Source organism: Esox lucius, chromosome 11 (assembly GCF_011004845.1).
Source record: "Esox lucius isolate fEsoLuc1 chromosome 11, fEsoLuc1.pri, whole genome shotgun sequence".
Classification (NCBI taxonomy): domain Eukaryota; kingdom Metazoa; phylum Chordata; class Actinopteri; order Esociformes; family Esocidae; genus Esox; species Esox lucius.
This window is the reverse complement of record NC_047579.1, coordinates 36,894,956-36,914,001: the sequence shown is the minus strand read 5'-3', so window position 1 is coordinate 36,914,001 and position 19,046 is coordinate 36,894,956. Positions and strand designations below refer to the sequence as shown.

Genomic DNA, 19,046 nt, shown 5'->3' with positions numbered 1-19,046 from the left:
TCATACTTTGATTTATTAATTCAAAATTACAATACTGATGATAATTGAGTAAAACGTTCAAATCGGTTCCATTTCAGTTCATCATTAAATGTTTTATTTTAGAAATGCCTGCCAAAAGTTTCATCAGTCAATTTTATAGTTAAGTTTTAAATCCAACTCTAAACTACCAGATTAATCAACAGATAAAGCATTCCTGACGTGGGAACTCCGACCCTTTGCAAATCTATTTTTATGGCATCCACATTGTTATTACAATACACTGTTTCCTATACAATGACTCATCCAGAAACGACTTCAAAGTATGTTTGTTGATATACTGGCAGTTAGTACAGTTCAACTATAACTGAGGTAAGACCACAGTGTTCTCGATGCAATCACTGCACATCCCAGTTTACAGCTGTATTTAGCGTTCACTATCACGTCTGAACCAACACTTGAAGTTGAAATAGGAATGTTCAGAGACATCCCACACATTTGGTTGTTCATGTCCAGTTCTTGAGCTCCATTTGATCCTGCACTTTGGTGTTCAGAGTTTAGCTGCAGTGCTTTGTCTCTCAACATGGACTGTCAAGGAGGCAGCTGCCGGTTCATCTATAAGCCAGAACAGCTCCCCCTGGCTTGGGACCACTCTGGCCGCGGGTAGGGTTGGACCTTCCCCACCCTCCAGCACTTGCTGTGGGGGTTAATTAGAGCCACAAGTTAAACAGAAAAGTAATCATTTTTCATGGTGTTATCAACAACCACAGAAATCCTTTCAATCGTCTACTGGTATGAAGCGACATTTCATTTTGCGATCAAATGTTCTCATAACTGTAAATGCCAGGTAAACTGAAATACAAGTTAATCAAGTCATCATATAGCAATATTTTGTGACGCTTGGTATGCCATGTTCAGGGTGAAATAACTGCATCAGTAGTTTGGAGATTAAGTTGCAGTACCTTTAGCACAGCTGCTTTGCTGCCCCCTGTTGACACAAAGACCACACAGCGTGCAGAGTTTACCACGGGAAATGTCATGGTCACACGTTGTGGTGGGGGCTTGGGTGAGTTGTTGATTGGAGCGACAATCTTCTGGGTTTCCTAAAAGGGGTTCACCAAAATACACAACAAATGTTAAAAGCACTCAGAGCCAACCCTAAAGTACCAAGGCAACCATGTGACAGCTATTACACAAGGTGAGTGTCTGGTGACAGGAGGTCAATGCAACATCTTACACACATTGCAAAAAGAACGCACACTTAGCTAAGGCACAGTGGATTTCCAAACAATTGTCAATTTAAAAAGTGGGTGAATAGAAAAAAAAGAATAAATCCATCCCCAACCAGGTGAGGGGCTAAAACCACATTCATGCCAGAACTTAAGGATTGCTAAAAACACAGCACTTGGTGTACACTGTTACAGAATAATACCCTGAAAGGGTCTAAAGATAATGGTCAAAAACCCTGCACTGATACTCCAAAAACACTGGCCATGCGCACATTCAATTTCTAAACCTCGGAGTCCATATGTTAACCCCGTATTCGCCTAATGTCAACCAGCGACTTAAAAAAAAAATTGTTCTGATGTTCTTATTGGGACGGACTGAAGTGCAGGAGTTGTTCTGTTTTTAGTGTGTCTCTGACAGTAACATCTTTGCTGACGTGGTTAAAATCTCCTTGGGTTGTTTTGACCCTTCAGCCTCTGCGGCTTTACGCAACACGGTGTGTGTTAACATAAACGCCTTCCCCTGACACGCGTTGAACACAAGTCTTTACTTTCGGCTAATTGTGAAGGGTTTGATGAGGCAGCCAGACGACACTGAAAACGCACGACGGCTGCTGCTTGGTACATGTGTGTTGAGGGCTCTCTGGTATCCCATAACAGATGACTCTACGATTAAAGGAAGCTTTAATTACATCCATGTGAAGCAACGCCTTGCGTAATTGCATTCTTTCTTTCCTCTTTTGGAGAACTGATGTAACATCTAAAGACCATCTGGAGAGTAACAAGAAGGGTCAAATATATCCATACCAATTATCTACTTTAGCTCTTTTGATGTCAGCTTTACAAGTCAGTCAATGACACAGGTGCTATTCAAAGTTGCCTTCATATCAGCACCGCTGTAATCTGACAACATGTCTTCATATAAAATGCTAATCACTTTCCCGGCCATTATGAGATTTTACAATCAATGCAGAAAGACTGCAATGAAGACGACCTGTGAGCAAATCCAGTGCGTGTCTACAGATTGCAAAAAAAGGTAAACAGTGAATCTGGAAGGAGCCTACAGGCCATTTAAGGACAAGCTGGAACGCAGCTGTAGACGGTGCTCACCTCCAGCAGTGGATGATCGGGAAAAAGGGAACAGGTGTGTCCATCAGGGCCCATGCCAAGCAGCAACACATCAAACACAGGAATGTCCTCATTTGGGAAGGCCTATGTATGTACACAGAATGTCAAGAATTCATGTCAAGACATGTATTTTACATGTTAAAATATGTTACGTAACCATGCACGTGAAAGGTTTTGAGCGTGTGTACCTTCTTCAGTTTGTTGGCATAATCCTCAGCACACTCATGTACGGTTAAAGAGGGGTCGATCGCCAGCACTCCGCTGTCCGGGATGTTGATTTTGGAAAACAACTGACTCTTCAACACAAACATGATTGAATAAAAGCTGTTATTTCACCTCCTGGCAACAACACTTGATAAGAAGAACTGCCCATTTTAAAGGTTTCAACCCATCTTCCTCCCATCCCGAATAGCTGCCATAATGCAGGGAGACCAGTGTTGACAGATGGGGAGGTTTCCCAAACAATTGGGCTACTTTTAATGACAGTGTGCGGCCAAAAATGGGCTTGGGCTGTTCGATTTACAGATAGGGTTGTATAGGTTTTTTTCATTTATCTTTTCTGGAGTGTGCAGGTGAGTGCGTGGTTTACAGTCAATCAAATCTGTCAACACTGAGGGACAACCAAGAGTGAGTGACTTCACCCGGGCTCGTAAATAAAATATCCTTGCTAAAGGTCTTATTGAGAATGTATTTTTAAATGCACTTAGAGTAAATACGCCTGCTTACTGAAACACCCAGACATCAGGCTGATGTGTTAATGGTCATTAGCACTGTATATGTGGTATACAGTGCATTGAAATGTAAACTCAGCAAAAAAAAAAAGAAACATCCCTTTATCAGGACTGTGTATTTCAACAATAATGTTGTACATATCCAAATAACTTTACAGATCTTCATTGTAAAGGGTTTAAACAATGTTTTTCATGCATGTTCAATGAACCATAATCAATTAATTAACATGCACCTGTGGAATGGTCGTTAAGACCTTAACAGCTTACAGAGAGTAGGAATTTAAGGTCACAGTTCTAAAAACGCAGGACACTAAAGAGACTTGTCTACCGACTGTGAAAAACACCCAAAGAAAGATGCCCAGGGTCCCTGCTCATCTGCGTGAACGTGCATTAGGCATGCTGCAGGGAGGCATGAGGACTGCTGATGTGGCCAGGGCAATAAATTGCCATGTCCGCACTGTGAGACGCCTAAGACAGCGCTACAGGGAGACAGGAAGGACAGCTGATCATCCTTGCAGCGGAAGACCACATGTAACAACACCTGCACAGGATCGGTACATCCGAATATCACACCTGCGTGACAGGTACAGGATGGCCACAACTGCCCGAGTCACACCAGGAACACACAATCCCTCCATCAGTGCATAGACTGTCCGCAATAGGACAAATCTGGTCCAGTCCATGAGGAGGAGATGCACTGCAGTACTTCAAGCAGCTGGTGGCCACACCAGATACTGACTGGTACTTTTGATTTTGAGCCTCCCTTCATTCAGGGACACATTTCTGTTAGTCACATGTCTGTGAAACATTTTTAGTTTGTCTTATGGTGTTGACTCATTAAGTTTACTGAAAGTGAAAACAGTTGAAAGTCAGAGGACGTTTCTTTATTTGCTGAGTTTAATTTATTGCAACAAATGTGCTATATACAGAGTTTCATTTTATACAGGAATCCCTGTAAAATAAGTATATGCTGCCACGTCGAAGGACAACAAGCAAGGTTTTGTCACCTTATACAGTCCGTAGGTGCTTTCGCCGTCATCGAAGGGAACTAGCCTCTCGTCACAAAACCCCGCTAGCCAGCGGCTGCAGTCCAGGTCCGGCAGGGCGGGCAGCTCCTTGCTGAGCATTGACACCAGGCTGCCACCAGACAGGCCGACGGTGAAGCGGCCACGGTCCTTAAGGGCCTTGTCAGCCCGAGATGCCACCAAGTGAGCAAGAGTCGGACCAAGCTCAGCTGCGGAAGGGAACACCACCACTCTTCTGGCAGACATATCTGACTGGAAGAGAAGACGTGTTTTGTTGTAGAAGAGCTGATGTGAAATAAATATGTTGAATAAACTTCAATGTTGTCCTTAAGCGGGAGGTATTGTGAGACAACAATATGCAAAGGGAAGTGTTAGGTTACGGACCAAAATGTCAGGACACTGTTCTTTTCTAAAATTCTGCGGTTTGTATTTCCGTTGTTTTTGTCTATACGGATAAGTGAAACGCAAACCGCAGCGAGAACCAGCGAATTACGTTGAAGTAGGCCTATATTTACAAAACATTGTTTTTGAGAAACAGTTATCGTCTCTGGCATTTTGTTTCAGATTGATTATACATAGAACCACAGCAACAGTGATGTTGAAACAAGGCAGTTCATTATGTGTACAATAGCATTGGGTGAGCTATACAATTTTATGAAAAGGCTATAAAATAAGCTCATAATCGTTTAAATTCAATGATTTGGCCATTTCCCTACAGTGAGCTATATGCGTATTCGTTCTCAAACAAAATGTTTTGGTTGGCATGCTGGGCAATACAAGTCAACGCTAACCACCAATATAACCTCAATTTAGGCAAGGCTACCGAAAAAACTCTAATTAGGAGAAGCTCAATCATTCCACAATGTGAATGATACGGGTCATATTAGAATATCAATGAAAGACAATATGGAATAGTTACCTATAGTAGAATGTATTGTCGGCTAACAGCTTTGACTGTGGGACTGGTGGTTTCCAGCACTTCCTGATACGATCACTCTATAGCCAATCAAATCCGATAAGACGTTCAAGACCGCCCTCCTATGGTTCATTCTGAATGGAGTGACTCCAGTATATTAAGTGGATGTTTAAGACTAGAAGGGTCTTTAGTGGACACTCATTGTTAATAATATAATTAGCTATTTAGAAGATATTTGTAGCCACTATATGCGGTCTGACGTCAGTAGCAGCATTGTGACAATGGGGTGGCACAGGTGATTGCTCCCGTATTATTCATAAATATGCGGTCGAATAGGAAGTTGGTTGGAATTCCAACCCATTAAGATTTTAAAACCAGAGGCGCTAGCATAGATTACAATATCTATGTGCGCAACTTCACGAGACCAGCGGGGGTTTATATAGGTCGAAATTATAAATTGCGCCTAATTATCTATCTTCTTAAAACGTGTTTAACCGTAACCCTAACCACTTTGTTATTCCTATTGCTTAAAATAATCTTAAATGTACACAAAAATACGTCTTGGTTCAAATTTGACTTTTTGGGTATATAATCAGATGTGGCTACAGAATCTGGTGGAAACAGAAAACCACACATTTGTAAAAAATGAGGTCCTATAACCTTATGAAAAAAATATTTCTTGTGAGGCTTATTTTGCAGACACTGATTGCTTATTCATGGTGTAAAAAAAATGAGGATCCTGGTCCGAAATTAATATCAATGGAGACACACTACTAGGCCTACTTAATTTATTCGTTCAGGACTAGGTTTTGTCCGTTAACCGGCCCTTGGCGTTTAAAATATACAATAATAATTGTTTATAACTTAAAACATAATGTTTTGAGTCATTGTTTTAATTTGTTTTATTCCAACAAATATGTTAAAGCCACTTTACTTCCACAAGTTGCCTGCTCCTTAATAAGCGCTTGTTGAAACGGCTGATGTAAAAAAGGCTTCATATATTATTTAAAAAATAGATTCACATCGAAAACATTTAAATACAGAATTGGCACTATACCACGTTTTCTTTGACCTTTGTGATTTCCCCGCCGATCCTGTAGATGGAACCATGTGTCTTTATTTTGAGTGCATGTTACGATTAGCTCACTGGTTGTTACAATGGACTCGAGGAACACACATACCATAACAATATTTTAAATATTTGACAGCTCGTGGAAACTAATACATACGGTAATCGGTTGGTTGAAGTAACGTATACCCTACTGTTAAATAGACATTTGTGCAAGATCTGCCAAAATGTCGGCAATCTATTCTTTTCACGAACAACTCGTTTCTATCATGGACGCTTTATCAAAAACAGCTGTTTCAGAAATAAGCAAACTGGTCGACATCGAATCTAAGGTTTTAAAATTAGAAATCACTCGGGGTCGCAATGAAATCGCAGTACTCACAGAGAAACTGCAGTTGATGGAGAGTTTGATTTGGATCGGCCGTGGGCACCGGCAGGATGGAACAACAGACTCGCGCACGAAAACGCCAACAAGGGCAAGAGAAGGCTCAGTAAACGGTTCTTTTGGAAGACCTCTGCCCGAGCTTTCAGTACCTGCCATCAAAAGGTTTGTAAAATTGGTTTGTAAAATTGACCTTTAATAAAAACTCGATGCGCAGGAGTAATACATGTCTCAGTAGACCTTGGTCAGTTACTTTCAAATATGTAGGCAATGTTCTTGGGGGGGTTTTGTCCCAAAAGTGCAAATTTTTTTCATCTTTTGGATTATTCTAGCCACAAAGACATTATGACATTTAAAGATACATTTAATCAATAGATTGATTGAATCCAGAGTTATTCACCTGACAGAATAGATATTTTTTTCTTGTATGCTCAGTGAGAGTTCTTGGGAAAACATTTGCCCTCCCCAAGATTCACAAGGCATCCAAAGGGCTGAAGATGGTTCTCGTGTTCTGGAAACGGTGGTAAGTTCATTTATTTTTTTAGATCTTTTTTTCAGGCATTCATGCTTTTAATAGACACAGTGGAAAAGATACGCTTTTCCTGAAAGAGCAGTGGGCTGGATTCAAACTCATGCTGCAGCAGTACTTGTGCACTGGAGGCAGTGGTTTAGACCGCTGGACCAACCTTGACCACACAGCGGTAAGTCTGGACATCAAACTCATATCGTCAAGTAGCCTCACTGTCCTTTTTGCCAGGTTCCATTTTCTCCAACTATTGTTCTTTGCCCTGCAGCCTACTGCCGTGATGAGAGACCAGCCTGAGCTGATTGTGATCAAGGAGGAGGCTTCATTGGTGGATATATGGGACGGTGGGCCAAAGACAGAGCTCATGAATAAAAAAGGTGGGTGTAGATGGTGTTAGAAATCACCAGGGGATTCGGGCTGAGCTCTACAGTGACCGTAGGTCAGTGGATCTTGTCGAGTGAATAGTGTCTGGGATTTCAAAATTGGGTAGACCATTGACTTGCAATAGTGTTTTCTGAATGGTTCGGTAATGTCCTGTAAAAGGTTGGTAATTTAGAACACCAAGCTAACAAGGTCAAAACATGCAAAATTCTGAATGCAGACAAATTAGCAGGTTTTGTGTTAGCAGTCAGGACTGTTACATACTGTCTTAAAAGGTGTGCTAATGCATTATTTTCATAAACCTCGCTAACACATGCTTTCCTTCATGACAAGCAGGAGCAGCAAAATCAGTTGAAACAGATGCCGGATGTCTCAATGGGCTTCAGCATTGTCCAGATGACTCAGACAATCAACCCACGCATGCTGAGAGCCAAGTGAACCATAGCAATCTGGCCTCATCCATAGTGCAACTGGAGGGCCTGGACACACAATGGACGCCGCCTGCATGTTCACAGAGCGAAAATGCACAGCAGGTAACATCTGCTGCACAGACAAACTATGCAACTGGAAACAGCTGTGGTGGTATAACGAACTTCTCTCCTCAGAGCTCCAGTGTAGCAAAGTTAAATATGAAGATACACAGCCTAAGAACGTCAGGCACTAAAAGGTTTGGCTGCATGCAATGTGGCAAGAGTTTCAGGTGCTACAGTCAGCTGGAAATACACCAACGAAGTCACACAGGAGAGAAACCCTACCGGTGCCAATTATGTGGAAAGAGATATGCACAGAAAGGACATCTTTATACCCACCAACGCACGCATACTGGAGAGAAGCCGTACCGTTGCCTCGACTGTGGGAAGAGCTTCATTCAGAAATGCACTCTTGATATGCACAAACGTACCCACACTGGAGAGAAACCTTACGTTTGTATGAAATGTGGGAAGGGGTTCACTAAGAACTGTAATCTTAAGAAACACATGGGTGTTCATACTGAGTTTAGCATGCATTTCAGTAGAGAGTCCAGGGGCCCAGTTTACAAGAGTACAGAGGGACAACATTGAAACATTTTTTTAATAATACATTAATAGTTCCAATCATACGCTAAGCACCTCTGCGGTGGATTTGCTCAACTTCAGTCCTTCACGTTTTCCTTATAGAATGTCTGTATTCTCTGGAATAATAAAGATTCTTTTTCAAAATTTACTAGGCTATTGTTTTGCATACCTTTTAACCACCAAACAAAATAGGTTTGTAGGATGAATAAGATTGAAATCGTGACTGGAAGTAAAATCCGATTGCCAGGAGGTTGTAACTATCTTGTTTGGATTAGCTCAAATTATGTTGTACTTATCAATTGAGCTTTACGGTAATATGTCCCACAATTCCACGCGGTAATGTTTAGACAGAGACGGAACAATCGAGACATCCCACTCTCTCCTTTTCATTGTTTCAGTGAAAGTCGAATTCACCCCTGCTCTCGCGTCGGTGTCTTGGGCAGATCCAACACTTAAGCAGACCGGAACGTACCTTCTGGGGATTCAAGCCCTTTATTAACCATCTTTGTTTGTGTACCATCTTGACTTTAGGTTCATGAGCTGCGCATGCTCGTTGCAGAGCGAGGGGTCTTATTTCAGCCAGCCACCAAATGTCTATTATTATTCAGTTTTATTAATATCGCTAGCAGATTATATACTGGACTTGTAGTTTCTTTACAAATACGAAAAAATGAATACGATGATGAATCGGGGAAGTTTTCAGACCCAGTTAGCTTCCATTATGGAAATGCTAAGCAAATCTGCCGTGGTTGAAATCGGTAAACTTGTCGACGAGTGCTCGGCCGTGCTCCGTTCGGAGATATCCCAACACATGAATGAGAATGAGGCACTGAAGAAGAAATGTTATATGCTGGAGATTGAATTAAAGACAGTAAAATTGCTGGAGCGTAAAAAGGTAATCGCAAACCGTCGTCAGAATGGAGTTCAGGTCTCGGGACAAGTATTTACGCATAGCGCTACAGAGAATCGAGGTGAGCATTTTTAGACAAGACGGTCAATCGCACTTAGCCTTGGCTTCAGGCTTCTCAGTACATAGGCAATGAGTTGTATTAATAATTCACGCTTCCATTTTCAGAGAAGCAGTCTGCTCCGGCCATAGAAGGTGTCTTTGGGAAGGACTGGTGCATGGATCTGTGGAGAGAAGGAGAGTCCATCCCTCAACATAAAGAGACAATGGGATCGGCCATCTTGGGTGATGATGAGGTCACTCAGGTCGGATTTATTTACATAAGACTAACAGCCTTTATGACCAGCATATCTCGGCGCAGGCGGCGTCACATATAGTGAATGTCATAAGTCTGAACCACCGTGGAAATTTTCCAAATGATGTTGTGTTTCAGAGTGTGATTAAGTGCACATCATTTTGATCTTCACATAAATACTCTGTAAACTGGAAGAAAAACTGGTCTGGGGACCCTAGTTTAGAAACCTGCGGCTTGTTTTAACCACCAGAATCTTTAAGATGCAAATAGGGATTGATCACATACTTTTAAGTGCGAAAATCTTAGATTTTTAATGAATTTATAATGGCTATTGAATAACAAGGTGTTGCATTCTATAACATTTTCACCTTTTTTGTGTAGGCAATAGACTTGGTGGACAATGAGCCTGAGTTGGTCTTTGTCAAGGAAGAGATGTTTGAGGATCGACCAGTGGACCAGCTGAGGGGACATACAAGCAACAGAAAAAGTGTGTGCTTTTATGTGGAGACGTCCGGGTAGTTAATTCAGAAGTAAAATTTATGACATTCTTCCTTTCAGTGAAATACTATGACTGTGACATGGTGAAACCTCAAAACTAAATCCACACAATAATACTTCCGTCAAATTCTCATTCGGGAAATGCAATCTCTCAGACTCGTCTTGGGTGTGGTGGGGGCTTGCGGCTTGGCGAGGGATCTGAGTTGGGGTCGCTTTTGGGTTTCGGCATTACCGTGTGGGGCAAAATGCGGTGGGGGAAAACTACTAGGGCTTTAACACGGTACTGATTGAATTGTTTTACAGCTGGCGTGACAGTATTGATATCGGTTTGGTTTCCACTTTTCAGGGAGTGTAGCTATTGAGGACAGACCAGCAGGGGAGAGGGCAGCCGCCAGTGAACTTCACCTGTATCAAGGGGACTTGAACACGTACCCTTCCATGCCCGGCCCTGCAGGCAGCCTTCAGATCCAGCCAGACACACAGCAACCCACGTCGATTGATAGCCTCATGGAAGACCCTGCTCTGGCCAGTCTGGTTGACAACACAGCAGAGGTTTCCGGCCCAGAGACAGCCGAGGGAATGTACATGGACTATCCCACCCGCAGTTTCAACACAACGAGCACGCAGAGAAACCGGCCTAACCAGCAACACCAACACCAGGGAAATGGGAAAGACCAGAAACAGCAGTTTGACTGTCTCTTTTGCGGGAAGAGCTTTGGTTATCTGAGTTACCTGAAAGTCCACATCAGACGGCACTCGGGAGAGAAACCATTTGGCTGCACAGTCTGCGGGAAGCGCTTCGCTCAGAAAACCTACCTGAAGCTGCACCAGCGGACACACTCTGGGGAGAAACCCTACAGCTGCACAGAGTGTGGGAAGAGTTTCTCCCAGAAGAGCTCGCTGAATGTCCACCTCCGGAGTCACACTGGGGAGAAGCCCTACAGCTGCGTTGACTGTGGAAAGAGCTACACATATAAACATGGTTTTAACACACATCAGTGTTTCAGTTAAAGGGATACGAGGACATTTTATATGGGATCTTATTTTAAAATCTTTTAAACATTTCAACCTCATTTCAAACTGGCAACTGAAACATCTTACGCGTTATTGTAGTCAAATCAGTTTCTCTGCCGGATAGGTCTCAGCAGGATCCAGATCTCCATTCCGTTTCACCATACCAGGTTATACAGTATTACTGACCATACACAGCACCATTTTTTCTTCTGTGTAAACAAATGCTAACAAAGTACTCATGAAAGTCCAAGCTACCTGAATACTAACAAAGTACTCATACATTTCCACACCAGTTAAATGCTAAAAAGTTGTATTTTTTTTATCTAGCTAGTGTGGAAATGTATGTAAAGTGTCCATATTTAGTATATGAATATCATGGTTACCGTTTTTTGCGGATCAGTTTTGGCATGTCACTTTTGCAACCAGTGGCCAAAAATCCCAGTATGCATCTTTCAGTCCCCTTTGTGATTGTCTACATTTAAAAATATATATTTTTAACAATGGATGTTATCAGATCTTCAATCAATATATAATACCAAATAAAGGGGACCCGAGGTAACAGCAATTCAATGTGGTCATTGCGAAATCCCAAACACGTCACATCAACTGCCAGGCACAGTGGTGGCAGTGTGATGTTGTGGCGATGCTTTGTTCCCTCAAGCTAGATGACTTATTGAAGGAACCATAAATGCTGCTCTGTATCCCAGAATTCTTCGTCAGGCCACCTGTAAGCAGAAGTTGAAGCACTCTTGGGTCATGCAGAAAGACCGATCGTGAACACTCAAGCAAGTCTATTTGAGAATTGATTGAAATATACGTTTGAACTTTTAGGAATGGCCATATCCAAACCCAATTGAGATGTCATGGCGGGGCTTGATACACAGTTCAGATGCGCCAAACACAAATCTTGCATAGTTAAAGATGCAGTCCATGATTTTTGGCCACTGGTTGTAAAAATTGAGGCAAAATGGACCATTCAAAATCACCAAGGACCATATCATCAAACATAGAATTTGATAGCTAATTGAAATTTGGTTGTGATATCTACATACAGTGTTATTACATCCAGCCCAAAATGGAAATGATAGGTTTTTATGTGATATGTTCACTTAAGTTCTATATTTATTATTATGGTCGGTCTTAACATTGTAGATCAAAAAGGGGCAAACACAAGGACAATTAAACGTTTGTTAACAAAATTAAAATACCCAGGTATGCGTTATACCAGAACAAGCCTACTATTGTAACAACATAGCTACTTACCCGAACACTTCATGAGCATCAGGTCCAATGTTTAGTTCTACCCTTTTCAACATAAACCATTTATTTTATTTGTGCAGTTCACAAGTTACAATAAATACACGCGTCAGCCATCAAGTCAAACCTCAGAAATCTCAAGCTTGGACGTTGCTGACGGACGCCATGCAAGCTTATACAGATTATTTTCTTTTTTTAAGTTAGCGTTCCCTCAGTGGCTGTACTGTAGCAGGGTCGTAACAAACACGAACCAGACGTTACTCTTCACTAGCTGGGAGAGGACAGTTTCATGAGTGTTCCCCCCAGAGGATTGCACACACAGACCTGGCTTTCTTGTCCCTCAATTGGCAAGTGACTGGCCCCACTGTTAGGTTGAACGCAGATGAGTGAAATTCTCTTATTGATGCATTCACTCTGAAGACTTGATACTGTTTCTGCGTGCTAAACAGTGGTTTTCCTGTTACCAGATGTTATTTGTGCTACTGTGAAGAGTGGTAGATGCAGATAATTTGAATGTGTGCCAATTGTTATTTTTAATTATTTTAATGGATTCACACAATTAGTACTAAATTGTTTACTTATTTATACTCACATGAATTTTGTATTCTTCAATATGTTAATGCGTCCACAGAATCAGACGGTCGTTAGGATATACTTATACTGTACTTTTAATGCTGTTTCAATAATGAAAACAAAATAAAGTTTACAGCAGCAGAGTATATTCCAGAAGAAACAATGATTGACATGTTTGTAAAGCATTATATACAAAACAACTAACAATTGCACTGGTGGGAAGAGAAATGGCAAACTGTTAACATTACCCAATGAAATGTCTACCAAGATCTACGAAGGGAGAGTACGGCTCCAGCACACAGAGCCAATCCTGCACCAGTCATTAGCAGACTCATTCCTTGAGTAAAACCCTGTTCATTGTCGGTGGTGATTAAATTCAAAGTTGCAAAGCAATTGCAATGGGATTTGCAAAATTGTCCTAATAAAGAACATACTGCCCCATGGGCAGCGCTGTGGCCTACGGCACCGCTTTACAGGACAGCTGGGTCAATGCGGCCAGGGTTTCATTTCCTGGACGTGGCTTGCGGACAACGCCCCGGGGTCCAGCACGGGGGCGGTGCAGTTAGGATCAGCTGGACGCTGACCAGTCTCGTTACAGGCACTACTTTAGCGTAACTGTCCTCCCAATTTCATTTTGCCCAGTCTGCAATTATAGCCATGCCTCGTCGCAACCATTCCACAGAGGGTTTGTGAGAGCTGAGGATCGACCGGGCAATTCTGCTTGTCACACAGGAAGTGTTTACCAGTGACTACTCGCTTGAAGAACACAATCACTGGCCAACAACTAGAATTGCGCTTGCAGGCATCTAAATGACCGTGAGGACCTGATAGATCGCGACAACACAATGTTGTCCAACAGCGACTAATGTGCACTGGGGCGCGCAAGGGCTCTAGGGACAGCTGATATGCCGCGGCCAGGTGTTGAACTCCTGTTAGCAATGACATGGCGGTACTGCAAAGCTGTGACTTCACCGCTGTGCCTTTCCAGCACGTCCTTTCCAGAGTCTAAAAAAGAATGAGATGACTAGCTTATGTGAAGGAATGATGGCAGGGCAAATACCACTAATGTAGCGGTGAACATTAGACATGAACTGTGCAACTGTCATGCACACAATGTTCTCTGCCCAACAAAAAATTGTTGATAATGAACTGAAGGCCTTCAACTTGTATTCTGAATTCATCTTGACGTCATAATTTACTATGGCCTGGATTCAATCCAAAAGCAGGGTACAGGCACTGCAGCTTTTAAAGGCCATTTCTGATTGATCCAGCATCTGCACTTGGAGGGAATAGTGATCTCCAAAAACATTTCCTTTGAAGTAGTGTAGGTTGGACTAGGCCACTGTCACTGGCGGGTACACATATATTTACCCACTGTCTCTATCCAATTAAAGTGTAAATGCCTGAAAATAAAAACTAAACAAACAATGCCTGTGAAAGGCACATCGCTTACGACACACTTTGGGGTTGAATCGAGGTCTAAGTGTTGGTAGTAAATTCACACCAGATAGCCTAATGCGTCCTCGGCTAGTGACGTGAAATAATTCAGACTTAACAAGAGTGCAATCAAATACACTCAAAGGCTACAACACGCTGTAGCTAACTTGGGTGCTGCCAACTCCAGCTGGGTCCTGTTCTGAACCCCCTGACGAGGTTGCTCGGTCTTGGCTTAAGGTTGCTCCAATAATGTATTACGTACACTAAAGACAGTATTTGGTTCTAAAGTTTGAGCAGGGCAGGCACTCGCCCTCAATGTGAAGAGAATTACCAAATGTATGAATCATTTATTTTCATGAACGGCCATGTGCACCTGGAGCAGCTGCTGACTGACGAAAGACAACTGACACTTCGGACATTTATGCAACGGTGCCTTCTTCTTCTTCTTCTTGTCCTCCTTCTGGCCGTGAGCTTTGGCCAAGTGCTGCGTGAGGTATATTTTCTGGGTGAAGCTCATTTCGCATTCGGGGCATTTGTACGGTTTCTCGCCCGTGTGAAGGCGCATGTGACATTTCAGGTTGCCCTTCTGCGTGAAACCCTTCCCGCAGACGGTGCACGTGTGGGGTCTCTCCCCAGTGTGCACCAGGTGGTGGATCCTCAGGCTGGACTGACACGTGAAAGACTTGCCACAGTACTGGCAGAAGTACTTGGACGTGGGAAAATTGTCCACGGCGCACTTGTGTTTCTTCAGCTGAGTTTTGCCCGGATAATGGTTCTTACACACACTACAGTACAGGGAGCTGTGAGACTTCATGTGCATCGTCAGATGGTTCTGACGCAGGAAAGTCCTCTTGCAGATTGAACAGCTTATCTTGTTGGTGTCCGACTTACTGTGGGAGTGCAAGTTAAACCTGTTGAAGTAGCTGAAAGTCTTAGTCTTTCCGCCCTTGGCTTTTGACTTGGCCACGGGCTTCTCCGAATGCGCCGGCTTCACGGCGTGTTCGTCCTGTCCCTCGACGGGCAGCAGCTCGGCGTCGTCGGGCAGGAACTCGGCGTCGTTGGCGTCATCCTCCTCGATGGGAAACACATGCTCACCGTATTCCTCCTCCATGCCGTCGATGGAGATGAAACGTAAGGTGTGTCCGGTGGAGACATCCGTGGTAGACATCTCTAGCTGTCGTTCATGCGGTCTCTTCGGCCTCTCCTGGAGGTAGGAATCTAAGGACGGGTACTTTGAGCCATCCCCTCTTACGTTGTCTACTGGCTCGTCATCTCCTGAAGCAACAGATAAAAATTTTATGAGACACTAAAACAGATTCTTTGATATTTCCAGGTTCTGGATATGTTCCTACTTACCCAGAGTTAGATGGACTGATAGATACTATTTTTACGTAATAGCATGAAGTTTGAAAAAAGTTGGCGAGTTTATTGATACTCCTAGCATATTGTAGCATATTGATAGCTTAGCACAATTGCTGGTTTTAAAGAAGTTGTACTAGCCAGCTCTTCTCAATTCACACTCCCACAAAAACACTCCCAAACTGTTTTGTTATTATTACACAACAATAGGTCTACATAGTAATCTGTGAACTAATAATGCTTACTGATAATCGTAACAAATAGACTCCATCGACTTCCTCATTCACAACGGACTATAGACTTCTTAGGGTGGTCTGCACTCTCTTTTTGTGAGACTTGTAGGTTTGTACAAAACTACCGTAAAACAAAACAACAACAATATGGTTGTTTCTCATTGGAAGCAAGCTGGCATCAAATAATTGGAACACTTGGAAAGTCATGTCAGACTTCGAGGTAGAAAACACTTCTGGAGCTAGAATATACTGAGGAATTTCACTGCTTTTGAGAAGAGCTGGCTGGTACCCATTGACACCCAGCAAAGCTATCATTATGCTACACCTCAATTTTCTTACAACTTTATGCAAAGACATAAAAACGTTCACCATCACTTTGTCTGACACTGGGTAAGTCTGACGCTAGGTAAGTAGGAACATATCTGAAATCTGGAAATCCCAAAGTAACCCATTAACAGGTGGTTGGGAAATATCCTTAATTTTCTGTCATCCTAATAAGGAAAGATGATGCGTACACTCCACAATGATCACATAAGACTTGACTGAATGCCAAAAAAGTTAAATCATAGGTGATTTAACACCGTCGAAGGCAGACAAAATCCAACATCTCAGATCCTCTAACCACATACCGTCTAGAATGATTGTAGGTCTTTGCTGTGGGTAACTGGAGTTTATGATTTCCACCTCAAAATCCTCCTCTTTGACGTCAGCTTGGCCTGGAGGCACCTCCGTTGACTATGACAGGACCATGAAACATGCAGATAACAGCAAGAACTGCATTCAGAGAGGGTGAACGTCAGCCATGGGGCACGTTAATCAACAAGGTTTTATCTATTTATCTATTCATGTTAAGAGCTCTGGCTCAGTAACATGCTTTGCTGGCAGTTTGGATTTGAAAACATTTTAGAAAACATTTTATCTTGGCTAAAATGAATGAATAAATGAATAAAAGGTACAATTACAAAACAGCTTTATTGACCTGCGGTAAATAACAAGGCCAAATCCCCATTAAGTGCATTATTATTAGTGCATTATTAGGGGCGGACAGGAAGAGGCAACAGGATTTTGGGCAGCAATTAGGGTAAGTGTACCTGTTAAACCTAACTACCCATTAAGCCCACAACCATCGTTGGATTGAAATCCAAAAGATAAAAATACATATTTTTGTGATGTATAATAAAAATATATATATTCCTTATACATTCATGTAACCTTTTGTTTTAAACCAATGAGATTAGCCTTCATAAAATTATGGATTTTTCAAGAGCTTCCTGCCGGTCAAAATGATACATTGTACCTATCAAATACATGGCTGAGTTGTGTATTAACGAACGTTAGCACCACCGGCTAGACTACTTTTGCGCATGGTTTACCACCATGCAGAGCCTTTTAGCGAAGCTTTCACTGAGTAGTGAGTAGGCTAGTTTTTTGTATTTATGTACGTCCTGGATTCTTGAAGGGGTTGACAGCAGGAATTTAAATGTTAAAGGCCATACCTGTGTAATCAAAAATACATTGGTTAAATTGCATACAGATAGGTGACAAATGAAAGATAAAACCTAAATACACGAGTGGAGGATCATAATGAATGCAGGTGCTTCCATGCAGGTGTACTGGATGATACAATTAAGCAATTAACATCCTGCCATGCTCTGTGGCATGGATAGAAATACTGAGCAGGTCCAGTTGATCAAGATCGCAAAAGGAACGGATCTAATTGTTAGACAAAGCTCTCCATCATCAAAACACCTTTTGGAATATTGGGATTTCATCTCTCCAGTAGAAGTCCAGAGACTTGCAGTAACACCTTACTGAGACACTTAATGTTGTCTTTTCCTTTGTCACCCATCTGTATATAATGTTGTATATGACATTGTTTTCCCTAATACAGACCTGTATGAAGAGAAACCTTACATCTAGGATAAGTTTAAAATGATTTATTCAACATTCTGGCTTGTAAAGAATTGTATTGGCAGTGAATTAAACCTGATCCCAGAAATCAGGATCTATACTCCAGTCCTGATGCCGACAGTGTCCTCTGCCAAGCTCCCTGGTAAACCTTTGTCTCCTGTTGCTTTCCCAAATCCTCCCCTAGTGTTTTCACATCTCAGTGCAAAGACAAATATGCCCCTCACCTGCTGCGAAGGGTTCCCCGTGTTGCTGGAGTCCCCGTGGTTCCATAGATCCAGGCACCATTCCTTCCCAAAGATTCCTTCAACGGTGGGAGATCCGTTCAGCCCTGAGAGAGAAATACGTAACACGGGAGACTAGATGAAGGACACTGAAAACAGTGTCCCCTGTAGGGCGAAAATCTATAACGTTGGACAAGAGGGATGTTTGACTATTTAACTGCTTTGCCTGGCTGCGTGCGTTGTCGAGTCAACACAAGCATTCAACTCCTTTAATAATGCGGTAATTTTCGAAGTAACAGTTCAAAACTACAACATTTAGCTCACCTCTGTCAGGTCTGGGGATTGTTTCACCAGTTTGAACACCCACGGAGCGATAATTCCCTGCCAGCTTTGGGGCTGTGCTTTTCACAATGGTCAGTTCACATTCCAGACTATGCAGCTTTTCAGTGAGAGCCTCATTTTCTTGTGATATTCGAGATATTTCCGAGTATTCGTCGTCAACCAGTTTGCACACATGAGCCATTGCGGTCCTGGACAGTACATCCATGATGGAGGACAGTTGTGTGTGAAAAGATGCGCGTACAGACATAGCTCTGCTTTATTGTCAAAACTCCTTCTGTACTGATATTGAAATTGTTTAAACAAACGAAATAGTCTATTTCCTATTCCTAAAAAGCTAACCCAGTTGCTATGTAAATAATCTGACTGGGTACCAAAGGGACCAAAACAAGCGGTAAACCGACTGGCAATTTGGGAATGGATATTCAACTTCCGGTCGACGCATATCTATGACGTTACTTGTAGATTTTATAGATTTTAAATGTATTTGATTGAAACGTGTTTAGTCAAAATTAATACGTCTGATTAATCAAAAACGTGACCACCTTAAGCGTAAATCGTTTGACCTTAAATCATATCTTGTGGTC

At 42.3% G+C, this 19,046-nt stretch overlaps 3 protein-coding genes across 8 annotated transcripts; 1 reads left to right on the top strand and 2 right to left on the bottom strand.

The window, feature by feature from the left end:
- Position 1: 1 nt before the first annotated feature.
- On the bottom strand, positions 2–6,511 carry pgls (6-phosphogluconolactonase). 2 transcript variants are annotated; one of them, NM_001304022.1, is given in 6 exon segments: positions 2–673; positions 939–1,079; positions 2,313–2,414; positions 2,519–2,626; positions 4,069–4,338; positions 5,006–5,075. In NM_001304022.1, coding segments are annotated over 5 exon segments (762 nt in total). In that variant the 5' UTR covers positions 4,333–4,338; positions 5,006–5,075; the 3' UTR covers positions 2–526.
- LOC105023391 (gastrula zinc finger protein xFG20-1-like) lies at positions 6,104–13,103 on the top strand. Of its 5 annotated transcripts, none has more exons than XM_029123039.2 (8): positions 6,104–6,618; positions 6,889–6,976; positions 7,068–7,154; positions 7,248–7,356; positions 7,697–9,386; positions 9,491–9,618; positions 9,999–10,104; positions 10,462–13,103. In XM_029123039.2, exons 5-8 carry the CDS (start codon positions 9,086–9,088, stop codon positions 11,124–11,126), a joined length of 1,200 nt encoding a protein of 399 aa, XP_028978872.2. In that variant the 5' UTR covers positions 6,104–6,618; positions 6,889–6,976; positions 7,068–7,154; positions 7,248–7,356; positions 7,697–9,085; the 3' UTR covers positions 11,127–13,103. The 5 variants fall into 5 exon arrangements, with proteins under 5 accessions (XP_028978872.2, XP_028978871.2, XP_034150824.1 ...); XM_029123038.2 differs by having other exon boundaries at positions 9,491–9,627; XM_034294933.1 differs by lacking the exons at positions 9,491–9,618; positions 9,999–10,104; positions 10,462–13,103 and having other exon boundaries at positions 6,111–6,618; positions 7,697–7,893; positions 7,966–8,563.
- A 100-nt stretch (positions 13,104–13,203) lies between these two features.
- Positions 13,204–18,887, bottom strand: LOC105023393 (zinc finger protein 701-like). The gene is made up of 4 exons (XM_010892545.4): positions 18,445–18,887; positions 18,124–18,227; positions 16,618–16,723; positions 13,204–15,671 (listed from the first exon to the last, which is right to left on the bottom strand). The coding sequence occupies exons 1-4, from the start codon at positions 18,707–18,709 to the stop codon at positions 14,740–14,742; spliced, it is 1,407 nt and encodes a 468-aa protein (XP_010890847.2). The 5' UTR covers positions 18,710–18,887; the 3' UTR covers positions 13,204–14,739.
- Positions 18,888–19,046: the final 159 nt, after the last annotated feature.